The sequence below is a fragment of the Ailuropoda melanoleuca genome, chromosome 10 (assembly GCF_002007445.2).
Source record: "Ailuropoda melanoleuca isolate Jingjing chromosome 10, ASM200744v2, whole genome shotgun sequence".
Classification (NCBI taxonomy): domain Eukaryota; kingdom Metazoa; phylum Chordata; class Mammalia; order Carnivora; family Ursidae; genus Ailuropoda; species Ailuropoda melanoleuca.
The window spans coordinates 32059510-32081125 of NC_048227.1; the positions used below are offsets into that span (position 1 = coordinate 32059510).

The 21616-nt window shown below is 49.5% G+C and overlaps 1 protein-coding gene across 1 annotated transcript in view; it reads right to left on the reverse strand.

Annotated features, from left to right (window-relative positions):
* Positions 1 to 320: 320 nt before the first annotated feature.
* Positions 321 to 21616, reverse strand: part of LOC117804082 — a 50534-nt gene continuing 29238 nt past the window's right edge. The window contains exons 2-3 of the mRNA XM_034669574.1: positions 6322 to 6643; positions 321 to 811 (exon numbers count right to left, since the gene is read on the reverse strand). Coding sequence (XP_034525465.1) covers positions 321 to 811; positions 6322 to 6643 — 813 coding nt within the window. The remainder of the gene's footprint in view (positions 812 to 6321; positions 6644 to 21616) is intronic.

Below are 21616 nucleotides of genomic sequence, written 5' to 3' on the forward strand. Positions count from 1 at the left end.
GAGCTGAGAGGCCGTGAAGGAGGCGGGGGATCCTGGGGGGGTAGGGCCGCATAGCAGTTGGGGCATTGATCTGTCGGGCGACCGGACAGGTAGAATAGACCCTTGTGTTGACAGAGGGTCAGGTGGGCTCTAGCCATGTATGGAGGACATTTGACCAAGGGGGCTGGTGGTAATGCTGGCATGTACACGGCGGTGGTTGGTGCCCCCTAGCATCCTTACAGCCTGCGGCTGGTGTGATTGACTGTCCTCACTCATGTCGTCGTCTAGGTAGCCCGAGCTTAGCCCTGTAATCAACAGCCGCAGAGCTAGTGTCAGGGGAGTCATTTTAAAGTGGGGGGGGCACTTATAAGAAGCAGTAGTTTCCACCAAATAGACTCACTACACCTATAGAGACTATGGCTAGAGTGATTTTGTGTGTCCCAGTTCCAGTCGCCTGCGGCTGACTCAGACCCACAGAGAACACTAGGGTCACCAGTACCACTATTATTACTGGTATTGGGTGGCACCAAGACTTTGGCGTCCAAATGTTCCCCGTTGAGTTCCTCGAGCTTCCACCGTGCGTTGACCAGTCGGCCTCCAGGTTCGCGACTGGAGCAAGGTCCTGAACTCCTCAAGCGGGGGATATGCGAATTTCTGTGGGGTGTCAAGTCGGGCTGGAGGCTCCCCTGGTGGCTGGGCTGCTGGGTCGTCTTCTGGATCTTTACCTTGAGGGGGTCAGTCGGGTCCCAGGCTGTCTGCCAACCGTCTGGATCTGCGGAGGCCGCTGCCTTCTTTCCTCGGGCATGATGGATCCAGGGAGTGATACCTGCAACTTTAACAGCAGTGGGAGCTGCCGGTATTAGTAGATGGGGGCCCGTCCAAGTGGGCTGGAGTGGCTCCTTCTTCCAATCTTTTACCCACACATGTCCCCCGGTTGGTGGGGATGGGCCCAGTTACCCATGGGGATAGGGGTTCTTTCTAAAACTTCTCGGGAGACGTGGCATAGAGTTTTTCCCAGAGCTTGGAGGTATCAGGACATTTCTAAGTCTCCCATCTGTTAGAGGTCTCCTCCAAGCCTGCTTATTATGGGGGGTGGTCTTCCATAGAGAATCTCAAAGGGTGAGTAACCAGAAGGTCTTGGGGTATGGCATGCCCAGAGCAGGGCCAGCGGTAACATTTCTACCCAGGGGCCTGAGTTTCCTGGCCGAGTGTGGCTAAAGTTGTTTTTAGGGCCCGGTTCATGCGCTCTATGTGCCCTCAGCTCTGGGGTCTGTATGCTGTATGACCTTGGTGATTTCTGCATGAAACTTGGTCCGTTGTTTGAGTTGAGGTCACACCTGGGGTGACCTCTCTCAAGAGGGCTTTTATTACTTCTCGTGCCTTCTCTGTGCATGCGGGTAAGCCTCAATGCACCCTGAGTAAGTGCAAACTAGGACCAGGAGGTATTGGTGTCCTTGCATGGCTTGACCTCTGTGAAGTCTATCTCCAGGTCCTCGAAAGGCATGGTGCCCATTGTGTGTATCCTGGGGCGTGGTCTAGGCCCTGATTTGCATTATTTCGTCCCCTTATACTGCACCTAGTGCTTGTTTGGGTGCACAGGGCAGGGATTTGGGGATGAAATAGTATCTGTCCAGCAGTTTCTCCAGGGCCGTTTTTCCCAAGTGAGTTAGTTTGTGATGTTGCTTTATTAGGGGGTTGCTACAGCCCTGGGGATGAAAAGCCTTTGGTCAGGCAGTTTCCACCAGCCCCCTTCTCCCTTTATTCCTGCCTCATTTTTTCCTCAAATTTTCCTTCCTTGGTGTAATTTGGGATGGGAGGCAACTCTGGAGCTATCAAGAGTTTAGCAGCCTGTCCCAGTTCCCTGGGGGAGCCCTGTTTTTCTGCCGCCTCCCTTGCTGCCTGGTCAGCCAGGTGGTTTCCCCCGATGACATAGTCTGTGCCCCTCTGATGGCCCCTATAGTGGATGACTGCTACCTGGGACGGTTCCTAGACTGCTTCCAGAAGTTGGAGGATTTCTTCTTTGTTCTTTATATTCTTTCTATCCCCCTGTCAGCAGTCCTCTCTCCTTGTAAACGGCCCCGTGTACGTGTAAGGTGGCAAAGGCATACTTTGAATCAGTATAGATGTTTACTTGTTTTCCTTTTGCATGTCGTAGTGCCTGGATTAATGCCCAGAGTTTGGCTCACTGTGTGGACCATCCTTGGGCCTGTATACAGGGCTCCGGCCTGTATAATGTTATTGATGGTAGTTACCGCGAATCTGGCTCTCCGTTGTCTTTCTCGAATGAAGCTGCTTCTGTCCATGAAGAGCTCAAGTCCAGGATCTGAGAGGGGGACACCGTCAGGTCTGGTCTCCTGGAGTAAACTTCACCTATTATTTCTTCACAGTTGTGATCGGGAGGTCCTTACTCTGTTGGCAGGAAGGTGGCAGGGTTTAGAGCCCACACGGTCTCTGGCCTGACTCGGGGGTTCTCACATAGCAGTCCTTGGTAAGGGGCCATTCTGGAGCTGGTCAGCTATTTGTGTCCCTGTCCATTCATTAGGGTGGTAACTGCATGGGGCAACTTTGACGTTGATATCCTGTCCTCAGGTGAGTCTATTGGTCTCCCTAATCAGGGCCACTGTGGCAGCTAGGGCCTGGAGACACGGTGGCCACCCCGATGCCACTGGGTCCAGGCATTTTGATAGGTAGGCCACAGGTCACTGCTATGGACCCACTGTTTGGGTGAGGACTCCCAGGGCTGTGTGGTTCCTTTCATGAACCAAGAGGTTGAATGGCCATGTTACATCTGGCAATCCCAATGCAGGGGTGCTGGCCTGCAGTTTATTTCCTGGAAGGCCTCTTCTTGGTCCTGCCCCGGTTTAGAGAGTCCTTGCCTGCTCCTGCCATGGCCTCATACAGTGGCTTTGCCAGAGCTGAGAATCCAGGTATCCAGATGGTATCCAGAATCCAGGTATCCAGATGGTATCCAGAATCCAGGTATCCAGGTACCCTGCTGCTCCCAGGAATTCTCAGACTTCCTTTTTGGTCTTAGGCTGATAGAACAGATAGTCTGCTTTCTCTCTGGGCCTACGGCACGTCGCCCCTTGGAGATGACACACCGGGGTATCAGACTTCTTGCCGGCAGATTTGAGCTTTCTTCCGGGAAACTTTGTAGCCTGTTTCGGAGAGTTGGGTCAGTAATGCCCTCGTCCCTTCCCAGCATGTCTTTTGGCTGGAGCTTGCCAAGAGTAGGTCGGCCACGTATCAGAGCAGGGTGCGGTGTGGATTTCCTGTCAGGAAGGTGGATAGGTCCACCACCAGGGCTTCTCCAAATATTGTGGCTGAGTTCTTGAACCTCTGTGGCAGTCTGGTCCAAGTCATCTGTGTCTTCCTCCCAGTGTCCTCCCATTCGAAGGCAAACTGGCTAGCTGGAGTCACGTGCAGGCAGAAGAAAGTGTCCTTTAAGTCCAAACAGGTAAACCAGCTTGCTTGTGGTGGCAGGAGGCTTAGGAGAGTATGGGAGTTGGGAACCACTGGGTGTAGTGTGACAACGGCATTGTTGACTGCCTGCAAGTCCTGGACAGGCCGGTAGTCGCTTCCTTCTGTTTTCTTGAGGGGTTAACAGTACGGTGTTCCATGGCGATTGGGATTCGATCAGTTTTCCTGCATCCTTTAGTCATTGTAAGTGGGCCTGAATCCCCAGTCATGCCTCCTGGCACACTGGATATTGTCTCTGTCGAACAGGGCGGGCCCCTGGCTTGACACCCACCACGATTGGTGCATGGTTAAGGGCCAGGCCGGGAAGTCCTTTTTTAGCCCAGATGTCAGGGAGCTCGTCCAACAGACTGGTTGGCTTCGTGGGGTCTCCTTTTTCTCGGCAGTAAAATCGGCACTCATTTCCTGCGGGAACAGTTACTGCCATAATGAGGGAATCTGGCCTTCCCAAGGTGAGGCTTGTAGGCCCCCCTTGGGTGAAGGTGATCTGGGCCCCAAACTTTGTTGTAAGTCTCTACCTAGGAGGGAAACAGGGCACTCTGGGAGGTATAGGAATTCATGAGTCACTGTGATCCCCCCCACCAGCTGGCATGTTTGGGGGTCCACAAAATTGGCGGGCAGTTTGGGAACCAGTCACCCCGACAATTCTGGCCTTATGGCCCATGAGTGGGGCCACGGATGTGGTAACCACTGAATGCTCAGAGCCTGTGTTCACCATGAAAGTCAACGGTTGGCCCCCCACTTTCATTTTAACCATAGGCTCTCAGGGACATAATATAAGGAAGCCTGGGAGCTTAGAGCCTAATCTGACTCAATCCCAGCTAGATTGATAAGGTCCGCACTTCGGGCTCACGCTGCCATAATTTTGTCAGGCCCTTGAGCTGGTTCCTTGCGGTGGGAGCAGTGGTGACATTCATTTTTCCAGGGGCCAGTCTCCTTAAAATAGGCATGTTGATCTCGTTGGAGTGGGGCCCTCCTATTGGGTCCCCCCTTTTGCAGTGGGGCTGAGTGTCCGGTTGGGTCTGGTTTTCCCAGTGCCGCGGCCAGCAACGATACCTTTGTTTTCATTCTTTGCTTCTCGTTTGGCTCATGGTCTTGATTTGCAAAGACCTTACCCGCCACTTCTATCAGCTGGGTAGCATTCACGCCAGCGAAGCCTTCAGGTTTCTGGAGTTTTCAGCAAATAGTGGCGTATGATTGAGTCACAAATGATGAGTTGACCTTTCGCTGGTTTTCTGGGGCCTCTGGATCAAATGGGGCGTATATTCAGAAGGCCTCGCATAGCCTCTCACAGAAGTCAGTTGGTGATTCTTCTGATCTCTGGATGACTGCTGCAGTTTTGGACATGTCGGCTGGCTTCTTTGCCCCGGCTCTGAGTCCGTGTAGAAGAGATGTACGGTGTCAACTTAGGGCGGCTAGTCCCTCGGCTGTACGGAAATCCCAGCCAGGCCGAGCGTCGGGTGCTGCCTCCACTGTCCGCGATTCTGTGTTTAGGGCTCCAGATGGGAGCTGGCCTTGGAGCCAACGATGTGTCTCGATGAGGATTCGTCGGCATTCTTCCGTGTTGAAGAACATTAGGAGAATCTGGCGGCAATCATCCCAGGTGGGTTGGTGGGTCTGGAACAGGGACTCCAGGAGGTCAGTCGTGGCCTGAGGCTTCTCTGAATACCGCAGTGTATGGTTTTTCCAATTTAGTAGGTCAGTGGTGCTAAAGGGCTGATAGATGAGAACAGAGGGTCCGGGCAGGATGGTGTTATCATCGTTTATCTGTTGTGGCCCCTGCATCTCATGGAGCGGCATCTGGAGAGCCTCGGCTGGGGGAACTGGAATCTGAGATGAGCGCGGACGTCGGCTCATGGGGTGGGGCTGGGGCTCCAGGACGGGGACGGGCTCAAAATTCCCTCCCGGCTTGAGGAGGCTGAGGTGGGCTCACTGAAGGTGGTGGGCTATCCAGAAGGTAGGGCATCAGCTGTCCCAGTGGTGGTGCACTTGGCGCATATGGCGGGGGCACGAACACATTGTCCTCAGTCTCTGGGTCTCCCTGATAAACAGGCTTTGCTTTCTTACAGCCCTTGGGCTCTTTTACTTGGGTTACAGATATCCTACTCTAGCCCTTCCTATTAGTGCAGAATTGGACCCACGGGGGCAGAGTTTGGGCTATCTGACGCCAAGAATCAATATATAGGAATTGGTCAGGGTATCTGGGAGTCCCAACCACAACTCTGTAAATGGCCTGGATAGTGGGTAGTTCTAGGGTACCCTCAGAGGGCCAGCTGACCCCAAAGGTGGGCCCTTCCAACTCACATAATGTGCAAAATTTTCCAGGAGACATTTTGATCCCATAGTCTCCCGAGAATCCCTCCTTAAAATCTGTGAGCATACAGTCTAGGACCGTAGGCTTTGAAGAGCTTCTGCCCACGACGAACAGAGGGTCTCTTGCCCACCCTCTGTGTTCCCTCCCTGCCTCAGTGGCGCAGAGACAGACGAGGGTGTCCCTCCAAAGAGAGACCAATCAGATGCCCACCTCTCCGCTCTCCCGGAGGAGACGTGGGGGCCTCTTAGCCATAGCGAGTCCTTATAAGCCCTGAACTGGCTCCCCGAAGGGCTCGCCTTAGACTCTGTGAGGTCACCACAGAAACAGGTTGGGGCTCACTCAGACTCCATAGTCTCAAAACTGTGGAGCCACAAACTCAAACTGGCCGGTCATTCATTCACACATCCACACACACGTTATTACGGCTCCTCCCCCTCCAGGAGGTCCCAGTCCTGTGGAATTCCTTTCAGAAATTCCTAGGAGGTGATCAAGCTCCCCTTCCGCTCGGTGGAGTGGGACCTGACTAGGGATTGTCTTCCCAGGAGGCCTACCGAGTCGGGACGAGCTGCCAGGCGAGTTGGTCCACTTCTCCTTGGAGTCTGGTTGGGGCAAGACTGCCCGGACGGTTGGAACTCTGGGGTGAAGGAGGACCTGGAAAACCGTTGGGGGGGCGGGGCATGCCGCCTCATTCAGTACTGGAGTCCCTTCCTGCTTCGGTGCAGTCCGGCCCCTGGTTGGTGGCTCAAGGGGCCAGAACGGTTGGAATCTTGCTGGGGCCTCCAGGAATGTTGTGGAATAAATCAGACCTGGAGAAGCAGGAGAACTTGGGTTTATTTTACGCTGGTGGACCCAGACGAGCTCGCACTCAAAATTCTGGGCCCCGGGTAGTGGGGGTTACAGGGTTTTTATAGGGGAGTGCAGGGGGTCAAGTTCCAAGGACTATGCTGACTTCTGGTGGGTGGGTTTAAACTGTGGGAGTGGGGGGTTGCTTTAGATGGGAACAGTGGCTAGGGAAGGGCAGGGGGCTTGTAGCAGGAAGCCTGTTTATAGAAGCAGAAATGGCTGGTTATCTCTTGCTCCCAGGGGGGCTTCTGGTTACCTCTAGCTCTTTCTAGCAACTTTCAGGTACTGGGGCCTGCCAGCCTGGGCCTGCTCTGGGTAATTCTTCTCTTCACTATGGTTCTCATCCCAGCAGTGTTCTGTGAGTGGCAAATGGGACAGACTCCTTATGCAAGGACCGCATCTTCAGACAGTTCTAGCTGGTTCCCCTTTGTCAAGGACGGCAGGGGGATTTTGTAACACGTTGTCATGGGAAGCCAGAAGTGGGTATCTATTTCTCTTTTCCCAAGACCCAGGCTATGCACTGGCTGCAAGCAGCCTGGGTGTGCTTGGGTATTCCTCCCGGAAAGTCACATTCCTTCTGAGATATTTACAATGGCAGAGATAATGGGTTATTGATGAACCAATCAGCTGGGATGGCCCCTGGTGAATGAGCTGTTGGCCACTGGCGGGTCTGGGATAAGGGCAGGCGCTGGGCTCAGCAGTAGCTGCGGAAAGGTCTAAATCACACCCATCACCTCCAGGGACACCAGTAATCTCCACTGAAGGTCTTACCGCAGCCAGTTCCTCATACAGCGGAAGCAACTTATTTAATTTATAGTTAATTGAAGGCTGGGAGCTTTGAATCAGCCGGATGAGAGTTTCAACTCCTCATTCCTCCTCCCCTTCCCGGCAATGGGACAAATGCAAGAAAGTTATTCAACATTTCTGGGGGGGAGTTTCCTCACCTCTGAAATGAGAGTCCTGTCCCCGACTTTTCGGCATTGCTGTCAGTAGTACAGGAAATGACGGCTGCTGAGCACTTCACGGCTTACAAATCACTTTCGCATTCATTACCCGGCTTCGTTCCCCTATAATCCGAGGAGGGACGTAGCATCAGTTCATTTTCATATACAAATACACAAGGCGCAGACGGTTTGAGTGTCTTACCCAAGAAGCAATCCTTCCCTTGCGCCCACTACAGACACACTTTATAGACGGGGAAACAAATATTCAAGAGTGCACATGATTTGCCCGAGGTCACATGAGCAATAAACGGTCAGCTTAGTACCTTCCTATAGTACTTAGAATAAAATACGAAGTATGTACATTGGCCTTCAAGGAACTAACTGGTTTCTATCCATCTGTCCCTCGAATTGTGGAAGGTTGAAAAAATGCCCCCAGTGCTCCATCCCAGTGGACTATTCAGGCCCTTTACTGTATACTTGCGTAGTAGCCTCCCGCTCCGGCTCTGAGCTTGGCCACATGACTTGCTTTGGCTACGAAAACGATGGTGAGACAGTGCGGAGCCCCCCCTTCGAAGGGCATTGCACGCATGAAAATGCATGCTTGCGCCTTTGCCGTTGCCGCGAGACTATGTCTGGGCTGCTGGAAAACGAGAGACACGGGGAGCCGGTCTTGATACATGACCCTGACCCCTGATACGCGAGCAACAGACATGCGTTGCATCCCACCGAAGTCTGCAGCCGATCGTTACGCGGCATCGTCTTGCCAAAGATGGTGGCTGACACGCTAACCCCATCTCATGATGCTCTGTCCCTCAGCGCGCTCCATCCACGCGGGCTTCCCTTCCGTCTCTCGAACAAGCTGAGCTCCCCCCTCCTCAGTCCCTGAGCGAATGCGCGGCTGTGCCTGGGATGCTCCCCTCCCTCACCGCTTCTACACAGCCCTGCATTCACTCCCTGCAGAGCTCAGCTTCAGTCTTCCCTCCTTAGAGAGAACTGACCTTACCGTTGGGTCTGAATCACGTCTTTCTCCATGTTCTCTATTACACGTCCCTGTTCTTTTTCCACGGTAGCCCTTTTACAATTTATAATCATGCATATATATATATGAGCTTAATGAGGTCTGTGATGACTGGACCAGTGGCTCCTATTTTATTCTCCACTCTGTTCTAAGCACTTGACACAGCGCCTGGTTCAGGGCACGTTCTCCCTACACGACTGGCGAATAAATGGATACCTGAGCAAATGAACTGGCAGAACCGGGATTTCAACTCTTCACTCTTTCTTCCTTCCCCACAACAATCATGGTGTTATCGGAGTTTCAGGGCTTATCTTTTTTGAAGAACCCTACCTAAAATGCACAATTCCCTGATAGCGTTTAGTCAGGTTAGCGAGCATCTTTTTATCAGTTTACACTCAAGTGAGCAACGTACTATGTTAAGGGATTAGCTGACAGTCAGCTGAGAGAAGACATGGAAAACAACACAGGGTCAGTCAGAATACAGGGGAATCTGAGACTGGGGCAGGATCATTTCTTGGGTTTGGCCATTTCCCCGTTCTACATGGGGGGCAATTTCTGGTTCCCGCAGCTAGCTGCTGCTGGGGCAACTGGCTGACCTGTTGCGCTCTCCAGATTTACTCTGTAGGAGAGACGTCTGGGTGGGTAGTGATTTCTGTCCTCCTGCAGACACACATTTCAAGCTGGGGCACTGGTCACGACCCTTTAGGACCCAGAGCTTGACAGACGTGGGATCTTGCCATGCCAGGTGCTTGGCCAGAGTCTGTACTCTAGACTTGTAAAAACAAGAACCAAGCCCTGGGGACTCTGCCCTTTTGAGGTTTATTGCATGACAAAGGGACAGAGACCAGTGAGGTGCACGCTTAGCCCTGAGAGTCCTAGCGTGGGGAGAGAGCAAATAGAGAGAATCCCTCAGTCAAAGTGAAAATTCACCTTTCTGTAACAGAGCCAGGGGAACACCAAAGAAAAACAGACTATCTGGCGGTCCCCGAATTTAGATGCTTCCAGAAAACTGACAGAAGTAGAGAAAGAGAACAGAACAAATCACAGAAAAGATTCTACTCGGCGCTTTGGTTGTGTGGAACATTGCTTCAAATGCCCCGAAATTTCCAGTGGAGAGTGTCTGATTGAGCTGAGATAATCCTATAGCAACGATTTTCTAAAGTATGTTCTCAAAACCAGTTTTCTGTAACATATCAACAAGAATTCTGGGGAGGAAAAAAAGAGTTCTGTGTGGATAGAAATAAATTACGAAAACATCACATACTTTACGGACAGTCACACGCGTATTTGCGTATTAAAGACTGAAAAGTCATGTAAAGAATAAACATTTAACATTATTTCATCTAAATTGTCCTATCTTATTTCACTAAGGAAGAAACTTCCTCCTGCTTCTTTCCCTTTCTTTCTAATTTTGTTCAGTGCCAGTTAACATTGCCTGCAAATCACAACTCGCGAAATATTGACCTTGAGAAATTTTTCCCCCATGTGTTCCATTTTGTGCTCACGTTTAAAATAACACAAACAAAAGGAAGCAGAATGATTATTCACTGAGCCCCACCTGTGTGTCAAATACTGTACTAAGCACTTTTTTGGATACCTGAACTCATTTTATCCTCAAAACCACAGTGAAGAAATATTAGCAATTTTTCAGATAAGGAAACTGAGGCTGAGATAGGTTGAGTTGCTTGTCCATAGTTATGCTAGTAGTAAAATGAACTGGTGGGTTTCAAACCCAGAGAGTCTACTCTTGAGTCTGAACTTTTAGCCAGCAGACTATTATAATCTGGGAACTAAAAAGTAGTTTTTAGTTCCACCCCCCGAGCTGACCAGAAAAACCATGTACTCTTTTTTTTTTTTTTTTAATTGTGATCATACCCTTTATTTTGACAGAGATATGCTGACCAAGGGATCTCAACACTTCAAGGGCAGACGCAGGTCGAACCGTCAGCCAGTGGCTTCAGAAAAGATACGCTGAGTCCACTTGCAAGTTTGGTGGGCTGAGCAGTGTGTGGCCAAATCATTTCCATTTCCTCTGTGATGCATGGATGAACGTGGTCAGTAATTATATCCTGAAGTTACGTGGCGGGTATAATTATATCTATCTACCAGTTAGTTTTATTTTTCTAAGGAGAAAGTGTGCAGCCTGCTGAGATTTTTATGAAGAATGAACAGATCTGTCCTTGACTGCCTTATAAATATTGTGTATCTCACCACCCTCCCAAAACCTTCACACAATGTAGGGTTGGCTCTGGCCCGCCTTAAGTCCTGCCAAACACTGCTCACTCATCAGTGTCCTGTTCACAAAAAGAACAAATCCCTCTTGGTTCTTCTCACCTCATGTCTGCCTTACTTCTTGTTCCCCGTCCTGTTTATACACTACAGCACAGTAGACAATGCAAGGATTTGGAACCAGACAGAATTGGTTTCCACTCATATTTTTGGTGCTTTTGTTTCCTCTGCTAAGCACTTTTTAAAAAAGGATTTTGTCTATTGCGAGAGAGAGAGCACGAGCAGGGAGGAGGGGCAGAGGGAGGAGAAGCAGACTCCCTGCTGAGCAGGGAGCCCAACATGGGCCTCCGTCCCAGCACCCATGATCACGACCCAAGCTAAAGGCAGCTGTTTAACCGACGGAGCCACCCTGGCACCCCTAAGCACTTTCTTTGGTATCACTTCACCTTATTTCCCAACAGCCCCGTATTGTGGATTCTACTGTGCCCCCCCGCCTTCCCCCTAACCCAAGATTGGGTTTTAGGGTAGTCAAGTAACGCCGTCGTCCAGGTCATCCTACTTGAACGGCTCATGCTGCAGAGAGTGGTGGTGTGTTAGCTATCCAGCGCTAACGAACTACCTTCGAACAGCAGCATTAATTATTTCATAGTTTTGCTGGATCCCAAATCCAGGGGGTGAGCTGGAGTCCTTGTCCCAGGGTCTGTTCAAAACCGTAATCTGGGTGTTAGCTCATGCTCCTACTTCCACGTTCACTTATGTGCTTATTGGCAATTCAGTTCTTTACAGGAGGCTGGACTAAACTCTCACTTCCTCAAGAGCTGTTGGCCAGAGGTCTGCTGGCCACATGGGTCACCGCATAGGGAATCTTAAAACATGGTGGCTTCATCAGAGTGAGCAAGAGAGAGTGCAGAAGAGAGAGCACGAGCAAGGTGGAAGTCAGTCTTTTGCAACCTCATCATGGAAATGACATCTCATCATCTTTGCTGAATTCTACTTAGTAGAAGCAATCACTAGACCCAGTCTGCATTCAAAGGCAAGGGATTATGCAAGGTTGTGAATACAGGAGGTGGGAACACTGGGGCCGTGTCAGGAGCTGCCTCTGCAAGAGGTTAAGAGCCTGTGCCGTCAAGTGTGGTTTTTCCAGCACCACCACTTACGGGCTCCACAACCACAGGAAAGCTATACCCCTTCTATTTTCCCATCCGTCACGTAAGTACAGTAATAGTACTTACTCCATACAGTCGCTGTTAGGATTAAATAAGTAAAGAGATGGTAAGTACCTGAGAGTAGTTCTGGTTGTCTTCTTCAAACCACAGTTGGTCAAGTGGCAGCAGAATCATCTGGAATCCAACCCTGCCCATGTAGCCTCTGGAGGGGTGTTGAGCAGAGGAAAGAGCTAGGATTCTGGAGACTGGTGTTCTCTCTACTTTGCTGCACCATTTTTGTTCATGTTGTTTTCTCTTCTCAGGGACTTTATTGATCTGTAAAATTAGGGGATAAAGAGATGGTAAAAAGATTTTTTTTTTCCCTCTGCCAATTGTAAATGGTTGGCCATGGATCTCTGGGGCTTTGTGTTGAGAAATATTTCTCTGGTGTGCAAGAGCCAGCTCCCACAGGCTCAGGAGAGCTGGCTGCATGTGACTCTTACCAACTCCTCCTCGAGCAATGTCGTACTCAAGTCAGCCATGACGGGAGGGCTCACTCCACAGATACAGGCAAGTGTTAGTATGCACCAGGTCTCTCTCTCCCCCACCTCCGCCCCAAGTGCAAGTTGTTCAGCATTTGTCATGGCACTGCTAATTGCAAAACTCTGTGGGAAAGAGGACCATCATTTATTGCAGTAGCTAGCAAAGACTCCGGACGAGGACGTGGAAGAATGAGTGACTAACGCTTCTTTGCCATTTCTGGGTAGTTGATTTCTGTCATCCTCCCTGCACTGACATTCATGGACTGTCTGCATTTTCAGGACGAGGAATTTACTGGAGCAGAGGAAAGGTTGCTAGCAGAGGCTCTGTCTCGAAAACAAAAGGCATACAGAAGCCCAGTGTATCAGCTGCGGACCTCGTTCCCTCATCTCAAGGTTCTGAAAGCTGCTCAAGAAACTAGTAGCAGGTGAATGCTCGGATAGACTCATTAGAAATACTAGCGTATTTTCCCCTTTCTCTGAATGGATGGAATGCAAGTGTGGTAAATAATACAGATGCTGTGAAGTTAGTAATGTGCACAGTCACATCCTTGGACCTTCTCAACCACGAGAGCCACGCCTGGTAGGTAGGTGTGTTAGGGCACTCCCGAGGAATAGAACCTATATATATATATATATATGTATATATGTATTTATATGAGCAACTCGCTCTCACAGTTATGGGAGCCGAGAGGTCCCACAATCTACCATCTGTGAGCTGGACACCCAGGAAAGCCAGTGGTGTGACTCTCTCAGAGTCCGAAAGCCTGAGAACCAGGGGAACTGATGGTGTAACTCCCAGTCTGCGGGCGGGAGAAGATGAGATGAGATGTCCCAACTCCGGTGGTGAGGCAGGGAAAAAAAGACTGAATTCCTCCTGCCTCTGCCTTTTGTTCTATTCAGGTCCCCAACAGACTGGCTGGTGCCCACCCACACCGGGAGGGCCATCTGCCGTATGGAGCTCACGGATTCAAGGGCTAATCTTGTCTGGAAGCACCTTCACAGGCACGCCCAGAAATTATGTTTAATCTGGACGCTCTGTGGTCCAGGGGAGCTGACACACAAAATTAACCACCGCAGTAGGGAAGGGATTATTTCCATCCCCCCCACAGCCCGACCCTGAGAGTTACAGACCCAGAGATGTCTGAGATATAGAGTCCTACCAGTGACCTCCTTGTAACAAACGGCCAGGCTGAAGCCCGTACTCAGGTCTTCTTATTCCAGCCCTTAATTTTCAGACATGAGGATGAGAAATCTTGGCATGTGGTGGAGAACAGGGAGTAGGGACAGGCCATCCCACTTGAACCTTCGTGCAGTTCTGATGGTCTCCAAGGCAGTGAGATATGGCCACATTCATGATGTGTTACCCAGAGAGGAGCTAATGGCATAATCATGGACTCTCCACAGTCAATTATGGCAATTACCGGAAGCCACTCTCTTGTCATATTTCATTTAGCACACCATGGCACAGGGAGGCAAGTGGCACCAAGGGTCCTGGGCCCATTGTCGCTGCCCTCGCCGGAGCAGGCATCAAAAAAGGAGAATGCCAACCCCAATAAACTGTTCCTGCAGAAGCCATTAGGCTAGGTGACATGTTCACTTAGGGTGACATATATTGATCATGTAAAACACGCACACTGTATAATATGATTAAACAAACTCAGCCGGTTCCAGAGACGGCCAGCTGAGCTGTGCACGGAGCCCGGCTCTGCGGCAAGAGCCTCGGGGCCCCGGGTGGGAGGGAGCGCCTAGCTCAGGGAAGGGACTACACACAGCGTGTTTGTCATCGTTCGTTCGTCCGTTCATTGGTTCGTTCAACAGGTATTTATGGAGTGTCCACTACATAAGGGGCACTGCGCTCAGTGCTGGGGGTAGAATGAGGAACACCACGAACCACTGCCTCTGCTCCCGTGAATCTTGTAGTCGGCTGGGCGACACGGGTATCAGCAAAGTGCCGGTGTGAGTCACAAACAGAAGAAAATGCTCTGAGAGAAAAGATCATAGTTCCGTGAGAGCAGATCGTGAAGGAATCTAAGCAGGCAAGGGGACCATGGAAGAATTATAATAGTCACCCGTTACTGCACCCCTATAGTAGTGGGCTGAACAGGGTCCCCTCAGATCCATGTCCATCCAGAACCTCAGCACGTGACCTCACCTGGAGTCGGGTTTTTGCAGATGTAAAGATCTTCAGATGACATTGTATTGATCTTAGGGCAGGTCCTCACTGCAATGATTGCAGAGACTGGTGTCCTTAGGAGAGGACACAGAGAAGAGGGAGGAGGCCACACGAAGACGGAGCAGAGATCAGAGTGATGCCACCACAAGCCAAGGATGCCTGGAGCCACCAGATCTAGAACAGGCAGGGAAGCGTTCTTCCCTAGAGCCTTTGGGCATGGCCTTCCTGATGCCTTGATTTTGGACAACTGCCACCCCTCCCCCGCAAAACTGTGAGAGAATAAATTTCTGTTGTTTCTAAGCCATTCGGTATGTGGTTGTTCTTTGAGACAGTCCCAGGAAACGAATGCACCTGCTAAGTGAGCGTTAGAAACCTTGCCAGAAGTTAGAGGCAGCACGCCATTTGACACAGCTCCTGCCTTCAAGGAGCTCAGAACCTTGTCGGCAGCCAGCCAGTCAATAGATACCTAAAATCTTCTCTGTTCACCGCTGAGATCAGGGTCAGCCCCGGGGTTGTGGGAGCACAGGGAGAGAGCTCTAGCTCAAGCTACAACATCGTCAGGACCCAGGGCTGAGGCTGACAGCGCGACAGTCACTACATCTGTCACCTCACCTGAGCCCTGCCTTCCACCCCCAGTGAAACTTGTAACACCAGGGTTCATCTCTGTCATTAGTAACTAATGGCCAGCACATAACAATCTCTGGCTATGGCCTCACGTCCTATCTGGGTACTTCATTTCCTAGTCACCTCTTTATTTTGTACCCTAGAACTTCCATGCCCCTGGCAAAAACACCACCACCACCTCCCCAGGACCCCTCACCTGTGCCTGCCAGGTCTTTAGCAATCAGGGAAATGAAATGGATCAGACTTGGGTTTTGGCGGGTAAAGGGGAAGAGACAAGGATGCCCCTCCCGTCTCTGCTTTGGGGGACAGGGTGGGTGATGGATGACACTTCACGGGGTAGAGAACACAGGAGCTCAAACAGACATGCATGGGGATGTGGGAAGCTCAGACTTGGCTCTGCTGAATTTGTATTATCTGTGGAATGTCCAGCTGCTATTAGCCAATAAGCAGTTGACTATATGAGTTTGGAGTAAAGGGAGAGAGACATCTGCCCATTTTGAATTCTCTAGTGGTCATCTCAGATGACCCATCTCTGTTTCCAACCCAGGCTAAGCTGTTAAAATTCGATTGCACTTAGAAGAGTGAAACGGCGGGGCTTGCCCCTCTCATATAATATCATGTACACTACAGGCTCCAATAGGCGTGGGAAAGGGTGGAAGTGTTGACGAGCTATTGCGTTCATCCACTTGACTCTTGGTAGATATTCTATTAGAGTGAATGTAGCCAGGAACCTATAGGGTTTGAAGATTTGCAATAACATAATTTCAACAGGAAGTTGGACAGTTTAGTCCTTAGAGATACAATTTATCTTCTTCGGATGGTAACAGTCTAAAAGTATTTTCTGGAATATCAATCCTCTGCACTTTATGGTAAGGGATTGCTATTATTTTAAAGATAGAAGTATCTCCGAGGAAATGCTCACAGCTTTCAATCTTCCCAATGCAAGCATACAATTAGCAAGAAATTTTAGAATTTACCATTCAATAGAATGATGTTTTCACATTTTTTGGTTCACAGGAAAAAAAGAATAGAGAAAGTAGACATGTGAGCATATCCCTAGATAGCAGAGAGAGATATTTGCAAGGGAAGGGAAGAAATAGCTTTAGGGCTCAAATCTGAAAGATAAAAACCATGCAAAGTTGGAGGGAGGGGCAGGCCGGTGAGGCTAGTGGCTTAGCTGCTTGCTCCCTGTTGTCTCGGTTTTCTCATCTGAAAAGGAGGATAAGAAGACACACCCCCAACGCCCCCCGCCCCGCCCCCACCACTGAGTTGCTATAAGGAGTAAATGAAATATTACTGCACAGCCCCTTTCGCAGACACTGGCAGATAGTAGATGCTCAAAACATGGCAGCTTTTGCTGAAATTGGAAATGGAGAGCCTGCCCCCCAAAAGAGTGCTGTTGACTGCAGTTTCAAATAGCCTAGTCATGGATATGTTCTTGCCCCATTAGACTTAGATTGTGAGCCCCAGGGGCCTAGGGACACAACTTAATCGTCCTAAGAATAACAGTGAAAATCATAACAACAGCGAGCATATATTGAGCTCCTCCTCTTTGCCAGAGAATACTCAGAGGCTCCCAGGCTTGCATTATCTTCTGTAATCCTCCCAGCAACCCACTGGGATTAGCATTATTTCCCCCAGTTTCTGGTGTGAAAAGGGGGTCAAGGAGAGAGAGAGAGAGAGAGAGATCCACACTGTCTTATTTATGTGGGTAGTTCCAACCCCTTGAACAATCACTAGCTAAATGGCGCTTCACGGAGGTCATTTGAATTAGTGACTGAGGAATAAATAGGAAGATCGCAATGGATGCAGATAAAGACATAAGGCACGGGGGCCTGAAACCCTAGCAGGCTTGACTTCTCCTTCATGCAGACCTACACTTCTAGCCCACAGCCACCCGGGCACTTCTAGAGCATTCTTTGGGTTTTTCCCTCCTCCAAGAGCTGAGCCAGGAAGTCACTGCAGCATCTTCTCACTTTGTGGTTCTAATTACCTGCTCATTGGCATGCAAGGACCTCCCCAGCCCTGTTCCTGAGAGGGAGTGGAAATTCTGTGAGAATCGTACCCATTAAGGCCTTTTATGACCACCATTATGTAATAAAGAGCATCTGGAGCCTAAGGAATTATTGCGAGCTTTTATTTTGTTTTAAGTATAGCTATCTCCTCACACCCTTCTTCCCTCGGATGATTGCAATAATGGTTATAACTGCACGTTCTCTCTCAGGTCAGAGCCTGTGGCGGACAGCAACCATTCCTCCTTCCTCTTGCTCAACAGAAGCTCAGTTTTGTTCTGGTGTCTACCCTTCCCCCACGTGGCATGCACCTCTCGGTCAGCGGACCTCACTGTCAGTCTTGAATGGACCCCAGTGGTCTGAGGCCATCCCCATCCCTTTGCAAATGTCTGGCTTAGGGACAAACCAGGTGGTCTAACTGACTGGATGCTGGGGAGTATGCTGGGGTCCTTTGGGTAAATCTTCCTCTCTCCTAGGAGACAACCATGGGAAGAAAACATGCCTTACTTCCTCTGAATGCCGTTCTATTAGCTTGTGATGCCTGGACCTGCTCAGCCTGTGCTGAAGCAAACACCGGACATGCTGAAGCAGAGATGTGCAAAGGTCCTGGGTATCTGATGACATCACCGAACTGTTCTCCCTCTGCACTTCCCGTGATGGTAGATAACACATTTCTGTGTCGTTCAAGTTTCATCTGGGTTTCCACTGTTTGCATCTAAGAGCACCCTCATTATTGAAGAGCCCCAAGAGCACAGACGCCCCAAAGAGAAGACCAACTTGGCAAGATAAAATCATTTTCCCAGTAGAATAGAGGCAGTCTGCCTTGAATAGTTAGGTTCTTTCTCTTCAAAGTGTCCAAAGTTCTTTTATCTTGGGGAGTTTTGAATCCTAGAATTTCTGGCTTAGAAGGGACTTCAGAGATAACTTACTTCCCAAACTCAAGCCCTTGGGCGTGTGGCATCAGTATCACCAGGAGGGATTTTAAAAAAATAAATGTTCCTTGAGCAGTGCTCCAGACATCCTAAGTTCAGAGGTTTGGGATACAGCCTGGGCATTCATATTTTTAAAAGGCTCCCTGGGTGATTCTGATCATAACCCCCAAGTCATTGATCTAAACCTATGTTCTCCATCTTTCCCTCAACCCAGCCATGGAACCCCCCCTTTTTTTCCCCCCAGATACAATCTAAGGCAGATAGTCAGTATATAAAACAGACAAAAATGGGGCTGGTTTGATACAAGGGAGCTCAGAGATCTTCTGATTTGCTTCACAAGCAAAGTAGGTGATAGATGGGGTCTCACTAGACTGGGGCCAGGGAAGTCCTCTCTGCAAAGGTGACACTGCCGCTGGGACCCTAAGGATGAGGAGCCGAGGGGGAAAAACATTCCAGGACCGGTATATGCAGACGCTCTGGCATTTCCTAGTGTGCCTGAGGAACTGGAAACAGAGGAGTGTTACAGACTGAACTGCATCCCTTCCAAAATTCATCTGCCCAAGCCCTAGCGCCTGGTGTGATGATATTTGGAGATGCGACCTCTGGCAGGTACAGCTGACCCTTGAATAACACAAGGATTGGGGCACCAACCCCTCCATAGTTGAAAATCCACGTGTCACTTTTGACTCCCCCAAAACATAACTACTAATAGCCTAACTTTTGACCGGAAGCCTTACTGACAACACGAACAGTAACACATATGTTGTATGTTATTTACATTATAGACTGCATTCTCACAGTGAGCTAGAGAAAATACAATCATAAGGAAGGGGCATGTGGGTGGCTCAGTCGGTTAAACATCTGACTCTTGCTGACTCTTGGGATCGAGCCCGCCTCGGGCTCTGCGCTCAGTGTGGAGTCGCTTCTCCCTCTCCCTCTGCTCCTCCCCCCATTCATGCTCTCTCTCTCTCTCTCAAATAAATAAATAAAATCTTTTTTTTTAAAGATTTTATTTATTTATGCGACAGAGATAGAGACAGCCAGCGAGAGAGGGAACCCAAGCAGGGGGAGTGGGAGAGGAAGAAGCAGGCTCATAGCGGAGGAGCCTGATGTGGGGCTCGATCCCATAACGCCGGGATCACGCCCTGAGCCGAAGGCAGACGCTTAACCGCTGTGCCACCCAGGCGCCCCTAAATAAAATCTTTTAAAAAAATCATAAGAAAGAGAAAATACATATTTTCCATGCCTGGCTTATTTCACTTAGCATATTCCAGATCCAGCAAACCCATTCTGGGTACTTATCCAAAGGAATTGAAATCAGGATCTCCAACCTGCACTCCTAAGTTCACTGCAGAATTACTCACAGTAGCTAAGAGATGGAAACAACCCATATGTCCATCACCAGTTAAATAGATAATAAAGCAAATGTAAAACATAGATACAGTGGGGTATTACTTAGCCTTAAGAAAGAAGGAAGCAGGATTTCTAAACACAAGGTCCTTAATCAGAGGAATTACAGGTTTCCCCCGTACCTTTATTTTTTGGTATGATTTCTCCTTTCTGTGCAAATGTGCAGCTTATCTTTCCAGAAAGGATACAATGTTTTAGTTTGTGTTAGAACAACAGAACTTTTACAGCTTAATCCTGTTTCTAACAAAAGGGGGAAAATCGGTATGCTGGCCTATTCCCCCGACTCTGGTCCTCCACCGTTCCTCAAGTCCTCATCTTGGATTTATTGGGCACAAAGGCCAGACTCACTCGGGAGCTCTTTTAACCCCAGGGGTGAGATGTCCTGACTTGAAGGGTTAAAGCAGGACCTGCGTTTTGGAGAAAGCCTGTAGTACCGCCTGGTGCCAGAGAGGGGCAGCATACAGCCATTAGCATGGAGGGTCCGGCTGCTGCCGAGCTGGGCACTCCTTAGTAGGGCTCAGAGGTCCAGCCAGGAGGCTGGAGCCTTAAGAAAGCTCGTTGAGGAATCACAGGGCACATGGAACAACCAGGGCAGAAGCAAACACGGAGAAACGAAGCAGAAATACTCGTGGGGTTTTGAATCCCGTGTGCCTGGGCCACCGCCTACTCCCTCCTTCACACGGGACGAGCGCGCAGTCTCTTGTACCTGCTCGCTCCGGCATCGTTTCTACACGTCATCTCTCCATTCATTCATTCACCGACAAGCAGAGAGCAAAGCCTCTCAGGGACTTTGTGTCAAGGGGCTAGGCTCCCAGGAGACAGGCCACAGGGTCTGAAGTCACAGTCCTGCGCTGGGAGTTGAATCAGAGAGATGTCAGGGATCCGGGTGTCCGAGAAGTTCGCACACACGCTGGCTGCGCTGTGGAGTCATGGGGACTATGGCTTCCTTCTGATGTGGCAGCTTCCCTGTCCTGACCAGGAGGAGGACCACGTGCTTCCGGTTGGACAGACCGGGAATAGCGCAACGTCAGGGTCCTGCTGCCCCCAGGGCTGTTCTAAATCTATATACTCATGAGTATTTCCAAGAGATGGCAGTAGAGGGTACTAGGGCTGGGTGCTACTTTGTAATCTTCCTCACGGGTCCTGCTGGAACTTGGTGTGGAATTCTGGACGAAACAGCGTCTGCCTTGCAGGACAGCAAGGTGGGCCCTGGGATGAAGCAGTGAGGGTCCCGACCACCACTAAAACTGGACCTGAGAGAACCAGTGAGGACCCTCACAGTACACTTGCACCAACAGGAGGAAAACTTCACTTGGATACATTTCCACACTTATTTCTTAACTACGTGCTACCAATGGACTGAGCAGAGAGGAATATTATTTCCACATTTAATACCAATATTTAAATATTATATACTTGTGAGTCATAAGCAGATTAAGGGCAAAGTCATCTTATTTACTTAAAATTTGTTATGTGGTTGAATTTCATAATCTTCAAAGTGAGCGTCCCGCTCCCCCTTTGGATGATGGTTGGCTAAATAAGCAAGGGCAGAGACTCCTTGACTTGAAATAGTTTCGAATGGAGAGAGTAGACATTTTTTGAAACAGCCAAAATGTCTAATGATTCTTTGTTTTTATTTTTAAGGAGAGAGAAACAAACTACTGTTATTTTAGAGAGAGAAACTTCTCCTGGTTAATTGCTTCATTATGAATCATTGCCACAACATCCCCGTGTCTCTGAAATAGTGGTTGTCAAAATTTCTAATAACCTGATGGATTTCTATGTTGTCAATAAACTCATACTGTCAAAGGCAGTATTAGCTCGATGAGGAATGATTCAAATCAGCATGAGCTTGAATATATGGGCTCATCACTATGTCTCTATCTCTCACACACAATCATATACACAGACACACCATAATTCTTTCTAGAAGTATGATGCTTGCATTGATACATTACTGTAACCAGTTGTCTC